This window comes from Callorhinchus milii, unplaced genomic scaffold (genome assembly GCF_018977255.1).
Source record: "Callorhinchus milii isolate IMCB2004 unplaced genomic scaffold, IMCB_Cmil_1.0 Scaffold22, whole genome shotgun sequence".
In the NCBI taxonomy this organism is placed as follows: Eukaryota; Metazoa; Chordata; class Chondrichthyes; order Chimaeriformes; family Callorhinchidae; genus Callorhinchus; species Callorhinchus milii.
In genome coordinates this window covers 9868583-9885317 of record NW_024704763.1, presented here as the reverse complement: position 1 = coordinate 9885317, position 16735 = coordinate 9868583, and the positions used below count along the sequence as shown (strand labels likewise).

The window sequence follows — 16735 nt, the reverse complement described above, 5'->3', positions numbered from 1 at the left end:
AACACTGCAGAGGCTGGAAATCTGATATAAATCCAGAAGTCCCGGGGAACACTCAGCGGGTCAGTCAGTCAGTCAGTCAGTCACACCTACGGAGAGAGGACAGTGAGTTACCGCTTCAGGTTGATGACCACAGGTCTCTTTCCTCTCTCCATAGATGCTGTCTGACCCGCTGAGTCTTCCCAGGGACTTCTGTTTTTATTTCAACTTCATTCAGATCCTTATCCGAGTCCATCAAAGTGAACCATATCTTGACTCACAAAATCTAAGAGTAATTAGATATATGGTTATATAATTATAATAACGTTTTATTCCATTGCAAATAATTATTTGTTTTGATGATATATAGCTTTTTTTGTAGTGTAAAGGGACTCACGCATTTATAAGAATAATAATCCTTGCACTTGATATAGTGCTTTTCACATCGGGAGGATGTCCCAAAGCGCTTCACAGAACACACTGTAAAGTGAACTGACTGTATATTTGTGGGCAAACGCGGCAGCCAATTGCGCACAGCAATGTCCCACAAACATCGTGGATTGAAAATGACCAATTTATTATTGTTTTTGGTTTTGGAGGGATTATTATTAGGCTCTGTGTGGAGTAAGGAAACTTGCCCAAGGTTTCGCCCTGACCTGCCGGGAATTGAACTCAGGTCTCTCACTTGCAAAGCGAGTGCTCTAACTACTGAGCCACAGGACTCCACAGTAATTACATTTCACAAGTAATTACAGACAAATTTAGTATTTTTAAACTATTTGTGCACCAGCACAGTCCCATAATCAGCCTTTCAGTTAATTACTTAATTCCTTTGAAGACTTGTTGGCCAGGAGTTAGGACACTGAGAAACTCGCTTTTTCATGTCTCATCTTGGATCAGTTGATTGCAATCTTGCCCCGGGTCAGAATGTCATGGGTGGAAATCCTGTTTTAGGGATTTGGAGCTCAAGATCTATGCAAGGATACTATTTAGCTTTCTTCACAGCTTTGTTACCTGCTGTCCTACCATTTATAGCTGTGATACATTATCAAAGGGCTTTGGAAGTCCAGGTACCATGCATCAGTCATATTCATTTCCACTATTAATTTGAGAGGCCTTCCTCAAAAATAGCCCAAGACTCACTGTAAAATATAAATAATAATCTTTGCATTTGCATTCCTTATCACGTCTTCTAGGCGTCTCAAATCACTTCACAGAATATACTTGAAAGTGAAGTGACTGTATATTTTGTGGGCACTACTCAGTAGCCAATTACGCACAGCAGTGTCCTATAACCAGTTATGGAGTGAGTGACCAAATTATTATTATTTTATATATGTTTTGAAAGGGATTGTTACCTGGAAAGCGATCCGCCTATCGACTAACAACTGCTTACTGCTAGCAAAATGCCTGAAGCAACATTCTGATGCTGTTGCTAATATGTGGCTGCCAGCAATAGAGCAGGGTATCAAATTTTTTAAAACAACAGTTTAGTATAATTCACTGAAGACAGCACATTCCAGGAAATGTGACCCTGTATTATCACCAACCATTAGTGCCCTTTGCCTTTCAGTTAAGATGGATAAAATTGAAACCAGCAATTACTGACACATTATCCATGGGCAAACAAAGAGATTAGCTGAACAGAAACGTGCCACCAAACCCAAGAGCAGCTCTCGGTGGGTCTGATCAGCTGTCAAATCAAACCACGATTGGATGCATGGAGTTAACCTCAAGCGGGTGGGCTTCTTTGAATTGCTCAGATGCCTGCCTGTTTGTGGGAACCTTTAAACAACACTCACAACCATTCATAGAATAGAAACAGAAGTCACTGGGAACACTCAGCAGGTCAGGCAGCATCTATGGAGAGAGGAAAGTGAGTCAACATTTCAGGTCGATGACCTTTCGTCAGAACACCAACGATAAAATTACATGTATAAAGCGCCTTTCACGTCGGAAGGACGTCCCAAGGCACTGGACAAGCAGTGTTTTGGACCCGTGCTGGGGGTCGGGATCGGGGAGGGCGGGGGGCGGGGGGAGAGGAGGTTGACAGAAAGCACGGTCAAAGAGGAGAGTCTTGAGACGGGTCTTGAAGGAGGGGAGGGGGGGGTGTGAGACGGGGGAACTGGGTGAATGAGTTAGAGCAATACAGGATTCTCTGGGCTGATCGACCAGGAAGGCTCTCTCTATAGATGCTGCCTGACCTGCTCGGGGCACCTGTGGGTGTGCCACGTGCCCAGCTACTCGGCACGTGACTCCTTCCTCCCCGTCTGTCACTGGCGGCGCCATCAATCGGCGCTCAGCCAGTGACAGGCAGACGCGGCCCTCTCATTGGCCAGCGGGCCCGCTGCGGCTCCGCGCTCTCCATTGGGCCAAGGCCAAGGAGGCGATGTCACACGAGTGGTGATTGGTGGATCCGGCGCGGGGCTATGGCCAATGGGGGCGGCAGCGTGTGAGCGGGCGGGAGATTAAAGCGCGGAGCCGCCCGCGCGCCGTCACTCCCGGTCCGCCCGCCGCCATGGTTCGCACCAAGGCCGACAGCACCGCCTGTACAGGCTCCTTCCGCAAGGGTAAGGTCCGCTGTGCGGCCCCGGCCAGGCCCGGCCCGGCCCGGGGGCGGGGGAGAGGAGGGAGGAGCTCCGTGTGGCCTCCCTGAGGAGAGCTGACGGCCCCGGCCGGAGGCCTGTCACCGGGGGTTCTCGGCGCTGCATGGAAACTCGCCGGCGGGAGGGAGGGAGGGAGGAGCCGGGTGTGTTAGCGCGGCCTGGACCCTGGGCCCGGGGGTCACTCGGCTGCCGCCTGCGGGCTCCGGTGTTTTGGCGGGTGGCGAGCGAGCGCGCGCCATCCGGCTGTGTTTTGGCGCCAGTGGGGCGGCCAGGGATTGTAGCCCAAAGTCCACCCAAAAGTAGCCCAATATTATGTGGTTTAAATCCAGAGCCGTGTATATACAGCGAGTCCCCTCCCCACAGCGGCTGATGCGGCAGTTACTGGTGATGTCTTTAGTGCATCTCAAGACCTTCCTCTTTGACTGTGCCTTTGGTCATCTTCTCACTCCTCTTGGATTCCATCCAACCCTCAGCTGGGATCAAGCCCTTGATTGTCCAGTGCCTTGGGATATCCTCCTGACATGAAAGGCACAGTGTACTGTCTTCCACTCATCAGAGAAACACAGCCATTATGACCATCGATAGTAGGACGGGTACGCAGCTTCGCGTAAGGGTTAGTAAGGTTTTAGTAGGTCAGAAAGATAGGGTGGGGCAAAACCGTGGATGGCTTTAAAAGCATAGATGAGGAGCGTTTATCAATCAGTTAATGATTCTTGGTACAACCATTGTTAATGGTGCATTTGTTGTGGGTTAATTTTAAACAGTCTAAAGTTTGTGTGTAATACTTGGTGTATAGATTGCATACAATCCTGGATACTAGGTGTTGTATGTTCACCATTTGACGCTTGGTTTTGAGGCTTCCAGAATGCAGCTATGTTTTGTGCTGTAGTATTGCTGGACATTGCATTTTAATGTTTAAATTGTGGTTTTGCTGTGAGACTTGATCAGAAGCTGCTGGAACAGCTCACTGCATGTTTGGGCATACGACCCATTAATACTTGAGGAAAACATTCACGGCTTGCAGGTATTCTATTTGTTGCACTGTTCACGCTCAAAACTGTTTCATATGGACAGAATACAACACAGAATATGTGTTGGAGGGGAAAAACTGGCTCCAATCAAACCTGATTGGCTCCTGTCACTGATGGAGAGATTTGCTGCCTCTTGTGGCTGTGCTTTTTTTGATCAATCGGGTATGTGACGCATGCAGAAACTCTTCCTACCACGCTTACATTTTCCAAATCAGATTGAGAGTTTTATTCATATTATATATACATAATAATCGATGCATTTGATATAGCAGCTTATCACATTATCCCCCTACCTACCTGCCCGTACCCTCCGTTCCTCTGGCTCCGGTCTGCTCCACGTCCCCCGCCCCAACCGCCCTACCATCGGTGGTCGGGCCTTCAGCCTCTCAGCCCCGAGGCTCTGGAACTCCATCCCCCAGTGCCTTCGCCGCCTCCTCCCTTTCCTCCTTCAAGGCCGGTCTCAAAACCTTTCTCTTTGACCGTGCCTTCAGCTCCCCTCTCGACTCTCTTCCCCCTCCTCGCTCCCTCCCTTCCCTCCCCTCACCCTGACCATTTCCCCCTCCTCTCTCCCTCCCTTCCCTCACCCTGACCATTTCCCCCCTCCTCTCTCCCTCCCTTCCCTCCCCTCACCCTGACCATTTCCCCCCTGCTCGGGTCATGACCCAACTGTGCAGCGCCTTGGGACGTCCTCCTGACGTGAAAGGCGCTTTATAAATGGAATCTTGTTGTTGTTGTTGTTGTTGTTTTAAGACGTCTCAAAGTGCTTCACAGAATACACTGTAAAGTGAATTGACTGTATATTTTGTGGGTGAAACGCGGCAGCCAATTGCACAGAGCAGCGTCCCACACACAGTCGTGGATCGAAGTTACCAATTTTTTTTTTGAAGGAATTATTACTCCCAGAAAGATGATCTGCCAACCGACTAACAACCGGGTTCCTACTTACTGCTAGGTAAACAGAGTGTGGCATAAGGAAACTTACCCAACAATTTGCCCTGCCAAATGTATTAAATGTGTATAATATGTGTATACTAATAATTGCATTTAATACAGCGCCTTTTACAAAAGGAGGGTGTCTCAAAGAGCCTCATGGGCTTTATGAATCAATAAATATTTACCAATCAATTTTATTAATTCCATGACTGTTTGTGGGACACTGCTGGGCGCAATTGGCTGCTGCGTTTTGTCCACAAAATAGTCAGTACTCTTTACAGTATTCTGTAAATATGTGAAGCACTTCGAAGAAGTGATAAACCACTATATCAAATGCAAGATTATTTATTTTTTGTTATATATGTGTATACATTGTATAGGAATTTCAATACTTGGACACTAAGAATGCTCCCTTCACAGAACAGAAATGAAAACCACAAATTAGACTTCTGCTGGAATTGATTTTCTTTCTACAGCCGTGTAGCAGTCCCTAGCACCCTCTTCCCAGGTATTTAGCTAGGTGCTAGAGTGGCACACAGGTGAGTGAGTAATTTGTAGCATTTCTTTTAAGAGAAATGCCTTACTTTCCTCACAGATTTTGGATTTCAGGAACTGTTGGTTTGAAGGTTTTCTCAGTTTTATGGGAGTGTAATTTCCTTTGAACAGTCTCACAGATTATTTCATGAGAAGCCTTTTGTGGCTCGTGAATTGCTTTGTTACTTATCCTCTTGGTACACAGAGCCAGGCAAGGAGTGAAATGTTTACTGGAAATGTGTGTGTTCCCTATATAATAGCCACCAGTCTTTACAAGGGCAATTTTATTGATCATAAAATTTTACAAAATACTAGCTTTATTTACAGCCAGCTCAGCCCTTGGGCATAATTTACTACTCATTAGGCACTATTGGGCAGTTGTACTATGTACAATTAGCTTTGACTTATCTCCCTAAAAGTGCCGAACTCACAGCTGGCTTTCCTGTGGACTCTCCAGTTTCTGTTTCAAATACTGCAAAATGTGACATTTCCAGGCCATGTCTCTTGCTTGGTTAGCTGGATTGAGGAACTGCTCTCCAGCTTGTTTCAGACAAAACCTGGTAGATATTGAGATGCAACACTCTACTGCATCTACTGTTCTACATACTCTTAACTAAATATTCAGCAGTATTGTAGACAATCCACACCAAAATGTGCAATGATGGTAGAATTCTATTTCCTGTATTGCTGAAAAGATGTCCAGCTGCTCTTTATTTTAATCACTGCTGTCTGAGATAACAGTTTCTTTTAATTTTTTTAATTACATGCTTCTTCCCAATGTGTGATGATACAATGCATTTGACATTTATTTGGTGCCTTTCACGTCGGGGGGACATTCAAAGTGCTGGTAAGGGTAATAGCTGCATTTATCCTGACAGTCAGGTTTGAGGTGGGAGTTGCTAAGTGTGCCAGCAACTACCAGTAAAGAAAAATATTAAATTGGTCATACCCTTATTTGGTTCTGGGTTAAGGTCCACCACAAATTATTTAGGAAAATAGAGAGCTGTTTGGAAGCCAGGAACAGTAAAGGAGTTTGCCATTGTGGAAAGAGGGAGCTTGCTGTGAGGAAACTGCACTGCACATCACTCTGTCTGTCCCGACCCCCTTCCCCCACCCCCTCCGTGGCGGCCAAGGGATACTCCGATCGTCTGTCCTGACAGTGAACCATGAAATACTGCCCTCGCTTCTCTCTGCTCTCCTTGTTTCTTCCTCCCTCATGCTCTCTCCCTCATGCCCTTGCTTTCAATCATTCTTCGCTCTCTCTCTCCCTCTCTCAATTACTCTCTCACACATTCCCCTCACTCTCTATCTCAACTGCCTGCTCCTGGTTCTGCCATGAGAAGACGGTTGAGCAGGGGATTGAGGGAGTGGGAGACCTGAAAATGGTCTCAGGCCGGATTAAATCATCTGCATGCTGCCTGTTGGACCGCCCTGGATTACAGTATAATATCCAGCATGTTGTTGTTTATCACGGTGGTTTGGGTGAATTTCCTACTGTAATAAACTTTTGATGAGTTAAATTGGTTCAAATTAATCAAATTTACATTGATTTTCCAAGATTAGGGAATAAACACCGACCTGTTTTATTGTGGCTTGGGGTGAAAATCAGAAGTCTTAGCTATGCTGCTAAACATTTGTTCTATGGACCATTAACCAGGTATTAGTTTAGACTCTTCTGTATTAGTTTTACAATCCTCAGTTAACCAGCGTTATTTCTTTCACCAGCTGTTGCTGCAAGAGCACCAAGGAAAGCACTTGGATGTACGAGTACAGCCAACACCTCTTTAACATCCCCGGGAAAAAAGGGTTAGTGCTCATATCACTGTTATATACAGTGTTGTTTTTTTAATGCAGGTAGAATTATTAATTCTGAAGCCCCAGATTTAAGTTTCCCTGCAAATAGTCACTACACTTTAGAATAATAATAATCGTTGCATTTGGTAAAATACCTTATCAGATCGGAAGGATGTTTCAAAGTGCTTCACAGGATTTACTGTGAAATGGAGTGACTGTATTTATAGGCAAAAACACAGCCGGAAAATTAGTCCTGGCCAACAAAGGACTCACTTTTTGAATAGTGCAGCGGGATCTTTACTGTCCACCTGAAGAGGCAGATAGGAACTTGGTTTAATGTCTGATCCAAAGAAAGTCACCTCCAACTGCAGCACATCCCCAGCACCACATTGGAGTGTCAACTTAGGCTCTGTTCCAAGTCCCTGAACCTACAATTTACTAACTCAGCAGCAAGAGTGCTGACAACTGAGCCAGGCTGCTGTGCATGTCTTCAGTGTGGGTTGCATATTAACCTACATTTAAGTAGCTCTTCCCAGCCTGGTCAGCCTTCCCTTTTCTGATGCATTTGGTTACTGTTCAAACACTTCCTGGGTTGGAAAAATGAGTCCAGTTCATCTGGAATCACTTGGCTTATTCTTGAAACATCTCATCATGTAAATGACAAGGTTGGAGATTTAGTGTTTCTTTGATGACATTTAAAAGATTAATTCAACTAAAATCATATTCTTTGTGCCCTTTCAACAGAAAGCAAATATGCTGGTGGAAACCCAGTCTGCCCAAGACCTACTCCTAAATGGCAGAAAGGGATTGGAGAATTCTTTGGTGGTCCTTCCAAACTGCCTGAGAAAGAGAATACTGTACCTTCAGTTGATGATGAGGAGGAGGCCTGCGGGAGCAAGTCTGAAACGAGCAAAACTCCAAGAAGGTTTGTTCTCGCTACTTTGTAATGATCTCTGTACCAAATGGAAGACTATCAATTTCTTTCATTATTTTAGATACATCAATCAAATTACCCCTGAACCCTTTCTACTCTAACGAACATAACACCAATCTACTCAGACTCATTGTGGCTAAGATCCTGTAAATCAACAACTTGCATTTATACAGTGCCTCTCACGCAGGGTAGCGTCCCAGAGAACTTTAGATCAGGTTTTCATCTACATGTAATCTTGCCCCCTTCCCCCCAATCAGGATTTGAGCTCATTATCTAAGCTGACTCTTCTTTGGATGAGACATGAAGGTGAAGTGCTATCTGTGCCTGTTCAGGTGGACATTAAAGGCCCATTGGCATGAGTTGAAAAGAGAAGCAAGTTTCACCTGGTATCCCCAGTAAAATAGATTAATTGTGTCCTGGCCAATAATCCTCCTACAATAAAATTGGTCACTTACTCACTTCATGGCTGTGATGTCTCACAGCCATGAAGTGAGCCATTTGTGTGCAAATTGGCTGCAGCATTTGCCTAAAATCACTCCACTACAATAAATCCTATCACATGCTTTGAGATGTCCTGATGTGACAGGCACTATATCAAATAAGACGCTGATTGGTATTTGGGTAATTGGGTTGTGCAGGATATAAGAAAGCAATGTCAGTGACCTGAATCTGGAAGTCAGCTATTGTTTGGTGGCACCCACATTAAGAGCAATATGACAGTTCTTTTGTATTTCAAGTAATATTTGAATCGATGGTTTATTTGCTGTAAAATGTTTGAGACACTCAATTTTGAAGGAAAAATTAATTAATATTTTATTTCTCCAGGGCACTTCCTCTTTCCCCAGAGCCCACGGAAGAAGAGACTTCAGCTGGAGAAGACTGAAAACTGGTTTAATTAAAGATCACCACATCTAATACTTGAACAGTTCTTCTGTGACCTGTACATTTGTATATATGCCTGTTGCTGTGTAGTATGGGTACATTTAAGTTTGTCTTGTACAGAAATTTAATAAAATACTTTAAAATATGCTGAATTAATTGATCAATGGAATTGTATCAAAATACAACCCATCATTTTGTTTACATGTTTAATGCCCAATGTTGCAAAGCCTTCAGTCACAACTCAATGACTGCTATCTGGAGTAGTCCACTCTGGGAGGAAAGCTTGCATTTTGATAGCTATGCTCAAGTGATGAACCTTCACATACAAATGGAAGTCTTCCATCCTTCAAGATGTAATTAATGTTGTCCGCCCAGGTCAGCGTTTATGCCATTTTTCTCCATTGTAATAAAAGTGATCTGAGCTCTGGAATAAGGGGCATAATTTCTAAATTTGCAGATGACATATAGATAGGTAACTGAAGAAGATGCATTGTGAAAGGCAAGGTGAAAGGCGCTATACAAATGCAATTTGTTGTTGGACCACAGTTAGAATATTGTGTCCAGTATTGATTACCTCACTTTAGGAAAGATGTCAAGGTGAGAGAGGAGGTGCAGAGGAGATTTACTAGGATAAACTAGCGATAAGTTTAATGCAGATGAAGTTTAATGTGGAGGAATGAGAAGTGATGCATTTTGTGAGGAAGAATGAGGAGAGACAATATAAGCTGATGATACAATCTTAAAGGGGGTGAAGGAACAGAGAGATCTGGGGGTCATATAGTAAATCTTTGATGGTGGCCGGACAGGCAGATAAAGCTGTTAAAAGAGCATATGGGATACTGGGCTTTATAAATAGGGGCATAGAATACACAAGTCAGGAAGTTATGATGAATTCCAAAGGGTGGAGGCAGAGAGGCTGAAGACCTGACCGCTGATGGTGGGATAGGCCAGATGGGGGGTGTGGACCAGGTTGATATCGCGTTAGCAGGTCACAGGCAGCAAGGCTATGGGGGGCTTTGAAGGCGAGGACCAAGATTTTGAACTCTAACCTCTGGGTGATATATTAAGCAGCATATCTGCAGGTCACCCTTTCTGTCAACCAGTCTGAATTGATTTGTTGCCAGGACTGAATACATTTAAAAAAGTACAGTATTTGCAAATGCACTTATTACTTAGATGAATAATTTTGTAAAAAGACTTTGAAAGTAGAATTCAGTGCCTGTTTAATAATAATAATAATAATCTTTGCATTTGACACAGCGCCTGATCACGTATTCTAGACGTCTCAAAGCGCTTCACAGGATTCACTGTAATTGACAGTATATCTGTGGGCGAAACATAGCAGCCAATTGTGCACAGCAGCGTCTCACAAACAGTTGTGTTTCAAAGAGTTTCAAAGAGTTACCAAACGTTTTTTTCTTTTGTGCTCAGTCTGACAGTCGTTCAATAAACCGGGCTGGGAAAGTCACTGCGGACACAGCCACATCTGCTGCATTGGTTCAGGCTGGAGATTGTGACCAGTGCTGCAGCATTTTTGACTGGATTATTACCCCCCGGAAAAGCGATCCACCAACCGTCTTAACAACCTGGTCCCTACTTACAGCCCGTTTGGATGGTCAGCAAAATGAATGTTTCTTGATTGAATAATTTATAGCATAAATCTTTGCTATTTTGTGAATTTTATAATTATTTTGTCGGCCAATCAAAAAGTTGGCGATGAAGTCAAGTGATTGAGTATTTTGTAGGTAAATGGCATCAGAGGGTTATTGGGGGTGTGCGGGAGGGATGGGGGTGTGAGGGAGGGCTGAGGGTGATGGGGGGTGAGGGAGGGCTGAGGGTGATGGGGGGTGAGGGAGGGCTGAGGGTGATGGAGTGTGAGGGAGGGCTGAGGGTGATGGAGTGTGAGGGAGGGCTGAGGGTGATGGAGTGTGAGGGAGGGCTGAGGGTGATGGAGTGTGAGGGAGGGCTGAGGGTGATGGAGTGTGAGGGAGGGCTGAGGGTGATGGAGTGTGAGGGAGGGCTGAGGGTGATGGAGGGCTGAGGGTGATGGAGTGTGAGGGAGGGCTGAGGGTGATGGAGTGTGAGGGAGGGCTGAGGTTGATGGGGGGTGAGGGAGGGCTGAGGGTGATGGAGTGTGAGGGAGGGCTGAGGGTGATGGAGTGTGAGGGAGGGCTGAGGGTGATGGAGTGTGAGGGAGGGCTGAGGGTGATGGAGTGTGAGGGAGGGCTGAGGGTGATGGAGTGTGAGGGAGGGCTGAGGGTGATGGAGTGTGAGGGAGGGCTGAGGGTGATGGAGTGTGAGGGAGGGCTGAGGTTGATGGGGGGTGAGGGAGGGCTGAGGGTGATGGGGGGTGAGGGAGGGCTGAGGGTGATGGGGGGGTGAGGGAGGGCTGAGGGTGATGGAGGGTGAGGGAGGGCTGAGGGTGATGGGGGGTGAGGGAGGGCTGAGGGTGATGGGGTGAGGGAGGGCTGAGGGTGATGGGGGGTGAGGGAGGGCTGAGGGTGATGGGGGTGAGGGAGGGCTGAGGGTGATGGGGGGTGAGGGAGGGCTGAGGGTGATGGGGGGTGAGGGAGGGCTGAGGGTGATGGTGGGGTGAGGGAGGGCTGAGGGTGATGGGGGGTGAGGGAGGGCTGAGGGTGATGGGGGGTGAGGGAGGGCTGAGGGTGATGGGGGGTGAGGGAGGGCTGAGGGTGATGGGGGGGTGAGGGAGGGCTGAGGGTGATGGAGGGTGAGGGAGGGCTGAGGGTGATGGTGGGGTGAGGGAGGGCTGAGGGTGATGGTGGGGTGAGGGAGGGCTGAGGGTGATGGGGGTGAGGGAGGGCTGAGGGTGATGGGGGGTGAGGGAGGGCTAAGGGTGATGGAGTGTGAGGGAGGGCTGAGGGTGATGGGGGGTGAGGGAGGGCTGAGGGTGATGGGGGGTGAGGGAGGGCTGAGGGTGATGGTGGGGTGAGGGAGGGCTGAGGGTGATGGGGGGTGAGGGAGGGCTGAGGGTGATGGGGGTGAGGGAGGGCTGAGGGTGATGGGGGGTGAGGGAGGGCTGAGGGTGATGGGGGGTGAGGGAGGGCTGAGGGTGATGGAGGGTGAGGGAGGGCTGAGGGTGATGGTGGGGTGAGGGAGGGCTGAGGGTGATGGTGGGGTGAGGGAGGGCTGAGGGTGATGGGGGTGAGGGAGGGCTGAGGGTGATGGGGGGTGAGGGAGGGCTGAGGGTGATGGGGGTGAGGGAGGGCTAAGGGTGATGGAGTGTGAGGGAGGGCTGAGGGTGATGGGGGGTGAGGGAGGGCTGAGGGTGATGGGGGGTGAGGGAGGGCTGAGGGTGATGGTGGGGTGAGGGAGGGCTGAGGGTGATGGTGGGGTGAGGGAGGGCTGAGGGTGATGGGGGGTGAGGGTGAGGGAGGGCTGAGGGTGATGGTGGGGTGAGGGAGGGCTGAGGGTGATGGGGTGAGGGAGGGCTGAGGGTGATGGTGGGGTGAGGGAGGGCTGAGGGTGATGGGGGTGAGGGAGGGCTGAGGGTGATGGGGTGAGGGAGGGCTGAGGGTGATGGGGGGTGAGGGAGGGCTGAGGGTGATGGGGGGTGAGGGAGGGCTGAGGGTGATGGGGGGTGAGGGAGGGCTGAGGGTGATGGGGGGGTGAGGGAGGGCTGAGGGTGATGGGGGTGAGGGAGGGCTGAGGGTGATGGGGGGTGAGGGAGGGCTGAGGGTGATGGGGGGTGAGGGAGGGCTGAGGGTGATGGGGGGTGAGGGAGGGCTGAGGGTGATGGGGGGGTGAGGGAGGGCTGAGGGTGATGGGGGTGAGGGAGGGCTGAGGGTGATGGGGGGTGAGGGAGGGCTGAGGGTGATGGTGGTGAGGGAGGGCTGAGGGTGATGGGGGGGGGTGAGGGAGGGCTGAGGGTGATGGGGGGGTGAGGGAGGGCTGAGGGTGATGGGGGGTGAGGGAGGGCTGAGGGTGATGGGGGTGAGGGAGGGCTGAGGGTGATGGGGTGAGGGAGGGCTGAGGGTGATGGGGGGTGAGGGAGGGCTGAGGGTGATGGGGTGAGGGAGGGCTGAGGGTGATGGGGTGAGGGAGGGCTGAGGGTGATGGGGTGAGGGAGGGCTGAGGGTGAGGGAGGGCTGAGGGTGATGGGGGGTGAGGGAGGGCTGAGGGTGATGGGGGGTGAGGGAGGGCTGAGGGTGATGGGGGGTGAGGGAGGGCTGAGGGTGATGGGGTGAGGGAGGGCTGAGGGTGAGGGAGGGCTGAGGGTGAGGGAGGGCTGAGGGTGATGGGGTGAGGGAGGGCTGAGGGTGATGGGGTGAGGGAGGGCTGAGGGTGATGGGGGTGAGGGAGGGCTGAGGGTGATGGGGGTGAGGGAGGGCTGAGGGTGATGGGGGGTGAGGGAGGGCTGAGGGTGATGGGGTGAGGGAGGGCTGAGGGTGGTGGTGGGGTGAGGGAGGGCTGAGGGTGATGGGGGGTGAGGGGGCTGAGGGTGATGGGGGGTGAGGGAGGGCTGAGGGTGATGGGGGGTGAGGGAGGGCTGAGGGCTGATCAACTCCACTCCCCCGCTCTCCCCCCATAGCTCTGATCAACCCCACTCCCCAACTCTCCCCCCATAGCTCTGATCAACCCCACTCCCCCACTCTCCCCCCATAGCTCTGATCAACCCCACTCCCCACTCTCCCCATAGCTCTGATCAACCCACTCCCCCACTCTCCCCCATAGCTCTGATCAACCCCTCCCCCGCTCTCTCCCATAGCTCTGATCAACCCCACTCCCCCGCTCTCTCCCATAGCCCTGATCAACCTACTCGCTCTCTCCCATAGCCCTGATCAACCCCACTCCCCACTCTCCCCCATAGCTCTGATCAACCCCACTCCCCGCTCTCTCCCCATAGCCCTGATCAACCCCACTCCCCCGCTCTCTCCCCATAGCCCTGATCAACCCCACTCCCCGCTCTCCCCCATAGCCCTGATCAACCTACTCCGCTCTCTCCCCATAGCCCTGATCAACCCCACTCCCCACTCTCCCCATAGCCCTGATCAACCTACTCCGCTCTCTCCCCATAGCCCTGATCAACCCCACTCCCCCACTCTCCCCCCATAGCCCTGATCAACCTACTCCGCTCTCTCCCCATAGCCCTGCAAGCTTATCCGCCCCAAATAATTATCTACTTCTCTCTTAAAAGTTGTTGTCGAATCGGCTTTCAGGCAATGCATTCCTGATCCGAACAACTCATTCTTTGATGTAGTTTGAAGTGCTTTGCTCAGCAGCATGAATCCAGTGGCCAGGACATTGCCATTTTATATTATGCTCATTAGTGAACCACCAGCCATTCTGAAAGCATCAACTGGAAGAGACAGACAGACACACACACACAGTGCAACAGCGCCACCTGCAGTAGGGACCTGCACCTACACAAGTCCAGACCAGCCACCTGGATTCCTGCTGCCCAGCACAATAATAATATTAATCCTTGTATCCTTGATAATAGCGCCATATCACATCCTCATCTTCTCAGAATAAACTGTAAAGTGTAGGGACTGTATATATCACGTACGAAACGCAGCAGCCAATTGCACACAGCAGTTGTGGATTGAGCGACCAAATTATTATTATTTATTTTTGGCGGAAAAGCGATCCACCAATCGATTAACGGATTCCTACTTATTGCTAGGTAAACAGAGGCGTGTGGAGTAAAGAACCTGCCCACGAATCACTAACTAACAGGCGTTTCACCTTGGGCTGGCGGGGATAGTACTGGAAAGGAGCAGTCTCCTCAACAACCCAAGAACCAAAGGAGATTTCCACTGATGAGAAAAAAGGCAACATCAACCTAAACCCCAGCGTGTCCTGCCCAGAGCCATCACCATAGTGCTGGATAGTGATCAGCCGGTCAGCCTGACAAATTCTTGACTTCCTGCACATGGAGTCCTGTAGCTCAGTGGTTAGAGCATTTGCCTCGCAAGTGAGAGACCTGGGTTCGATTACAGGGCAGGGTGAATCCTTGGACAAGTTTCTTTACTCTACATGCTTCTGTCTACCTAGGAGTAGGGTGGTCTGGGATGCTACTCTGCGTGAGGGGCACTATATAAATGCAAGTTGTTGCAGTAGTAAGTAGCAACCTGATTGTTAGTCGACTGGAGGATCTCTTTTCCGGGGATAATAATCCCTTCAAAAAAAATAATTTGTTCACTCAATCCACGACTGTTTGTGGGACGCTGCTGTGGGCAATTGGCTGCTGCGTTTTGCCCACAAAATACACAATCAATTCACTCTACAGTACATTCTGATTATTATTATTATTATTATTCTGTGAAGCGTTGCAAAGACGTTATAAGGCGCTATATCAAATGCAAGGATTATTACTATTATGTGTTCCAGCTCCTGAGAAGCTGTGAGAGCAAGCACTGACCTGGTTTGCATAGCGTTTAGGTAGCTTCTTCTTCAGCAACTCAACTTCCATTTCATCTTCCTTTTCTTCAGCCTCCTTCTCACTCTCCTCTGCTTTGGTCCAGTCATCTTCAGCCAAACACCTGGCGTGATTCACATAATTCAACCTTCGACTTTCATAGGGAAAGAACGTAGAACGAGCAGAGTTTTTAACATAGTGCCATAGTGCTGGTTACAGTTAACATAGTGCTGGTTAGTTAACATAGTGCTGGTTAGTTAACATAGTGCTGGTTAGTTAACATAGTGCTGGTTAGTTAACATAGTGCTGGTTACAGTTGACATAGTGCTGGTTAGTTAACATAGTGCTGGTTAGTTAACATAGTGCTGGTTAGTTAACATAGTGCTGGTTACAGTTGACATAGTGCTGGTTACAGTTGACATAGTGCTGGTTACAGTTAACATAGTGCTGGTTACAGTTAACATAGTGCTGGTTACAGTTAGGTGCCATTAAAGTTATTTTCACCTCCTCCTTAACCCCTCCCCCTCGGTTTCTGATCGCATCATTGTGAAGTGTTCTGAGACGATGGCCTATGTGAAAGTGCTCCCTATACCGGTTGTTGATGAACCTGCATTCCCCCGGCTCAGGCTGACTGTCGGGAAACACTGACCAGATCCTAATTCATTCTGGGGACGTCACAAATCACCTCAGTACCCACAAACTCCCTGATGCACAAAGTGGCTTCTTCTGTGCTGTAGAACTATCTTCCTTTGGGAGGGGGGAGAGGTAAGCAGGGTCTGCTCGGAGCTGAACTCGCTCCACGGTGACATGTTTGGCAGTGGAATGTCGGAATTGAGATAGCCCTCTGTGACGGCTGATGACAGCACAGGTCAGCCTGGCTCATCGGCAGGACCTAGAAAGGCAAACCAGTCACTGGGGGCAGGGAATCCTCCCACTCAGATCATGTTAACTCTGCAACCAAAGCTCGAATGGGTAGGGTGGTCCTAGCTGGACAAGCAGCAGGAAAGCTTGACAGACAGACAGCGATATCAATGGCAAGCTAGACACCAGCAGTTACCCCATCGCACACTCTAACTTGCATTTATACAGTGCCCTTCACACGGGGTAGCGTCCCAGAGCAACATATCAGCTATTGGGGGGACGGAAAACAACAGCAAAATTACATTTATAAAGCGCCTTTACATCGGGAGGATGTCCCATGACGCTGCACAGTCAGTGTTTCAGACCCGAGCTGGGGGTTGAGATTGGGGAGGGTGGAGGGCACGGTGGGGGGGGGGGGAAGGAGGGTGACCAAAGGCATGGTCGAAGAGGAGGGTCTTGAGACGGGTCTTGAAGGAGGTAAGAGAGGGGGTGAGGTGGACTTCTGGGTGGAGTTCCAGAGGATGGGGGCAGAGTGGCAGAAGGCCCACCCGCAAATGGTGGGGAGGCAAGGCAGGGGATGTGAAGCAGGTCAGAGCCCGCTGAGTGGAGGGAGTGGGCAGGTTGATAGGGGGTTTGGAGGTGGCAGAGATAGGGGGCAAGGCCATGGAGGGCTTTGAAGGTGAGGACCAGGATCTTGAACTGTATTTTCTGTGTGTTGGGAAGCCAGTGGGGTCGGGCGAGAATGGGGGCGATAGGGTCACGGAGCCTGGTGGGGGTGAGGATGGGGGTGATAGGGTCAGGAGCT

General features: G+C 49.5%; 1 protein-coding gene across 3 annotated transcripts; it reads left to right on the top strand.

The window, feature by feature from the left end:
• The first annotated feature begins 2409 nt into the window (after positions 1–2409).
• pclaf (PCNA clamp associated factor) lies at positions 2410–8842 on the top strand. Of its 3 annotated transcripts, none has more exon segments than NM_001292196.1 (4): positions 2442–2546; positions 6806–6886; positions 7619–7799; positions 8634–8840. In NM_001292196.1, coding segments are annotated over 4 exon segments (372 nt in total). In that variant the 5' UTR covers positions 2442–2494; the 3' UTR covers positions 8692–8840.
• Positions 8843–16735: the final 7893 nt, after the last annotated feature.

What these genes read in the sequence shown, in the direction of transcription:
- pclaf (XM_007885154.2), top strand. Translation starts at nt 3,727, where the DNA reads ATGGAGAGATTTGCTGCCTCTTGTGGCTGTGCTTTTTTTGATCAATCG. An exon ending in TGCTTTTTTTGATCAATCGG is followed by an intron (nt 3,776 to 6,805) that starts GTATGTGACGCA and finishes TTCTTTCACCAG; the next exon opens with CTGTTGCTGCAAGAGCACCA. An exon ending in AACATCCCCGGGAAAAAAGG is followed by an intron (nt 6,887 to 7,618) that starts GTTAGTGCTCAT and finishes CCCTTTCAACAG; the next exon opens with AAAGCAAATATGCTGGTGGA.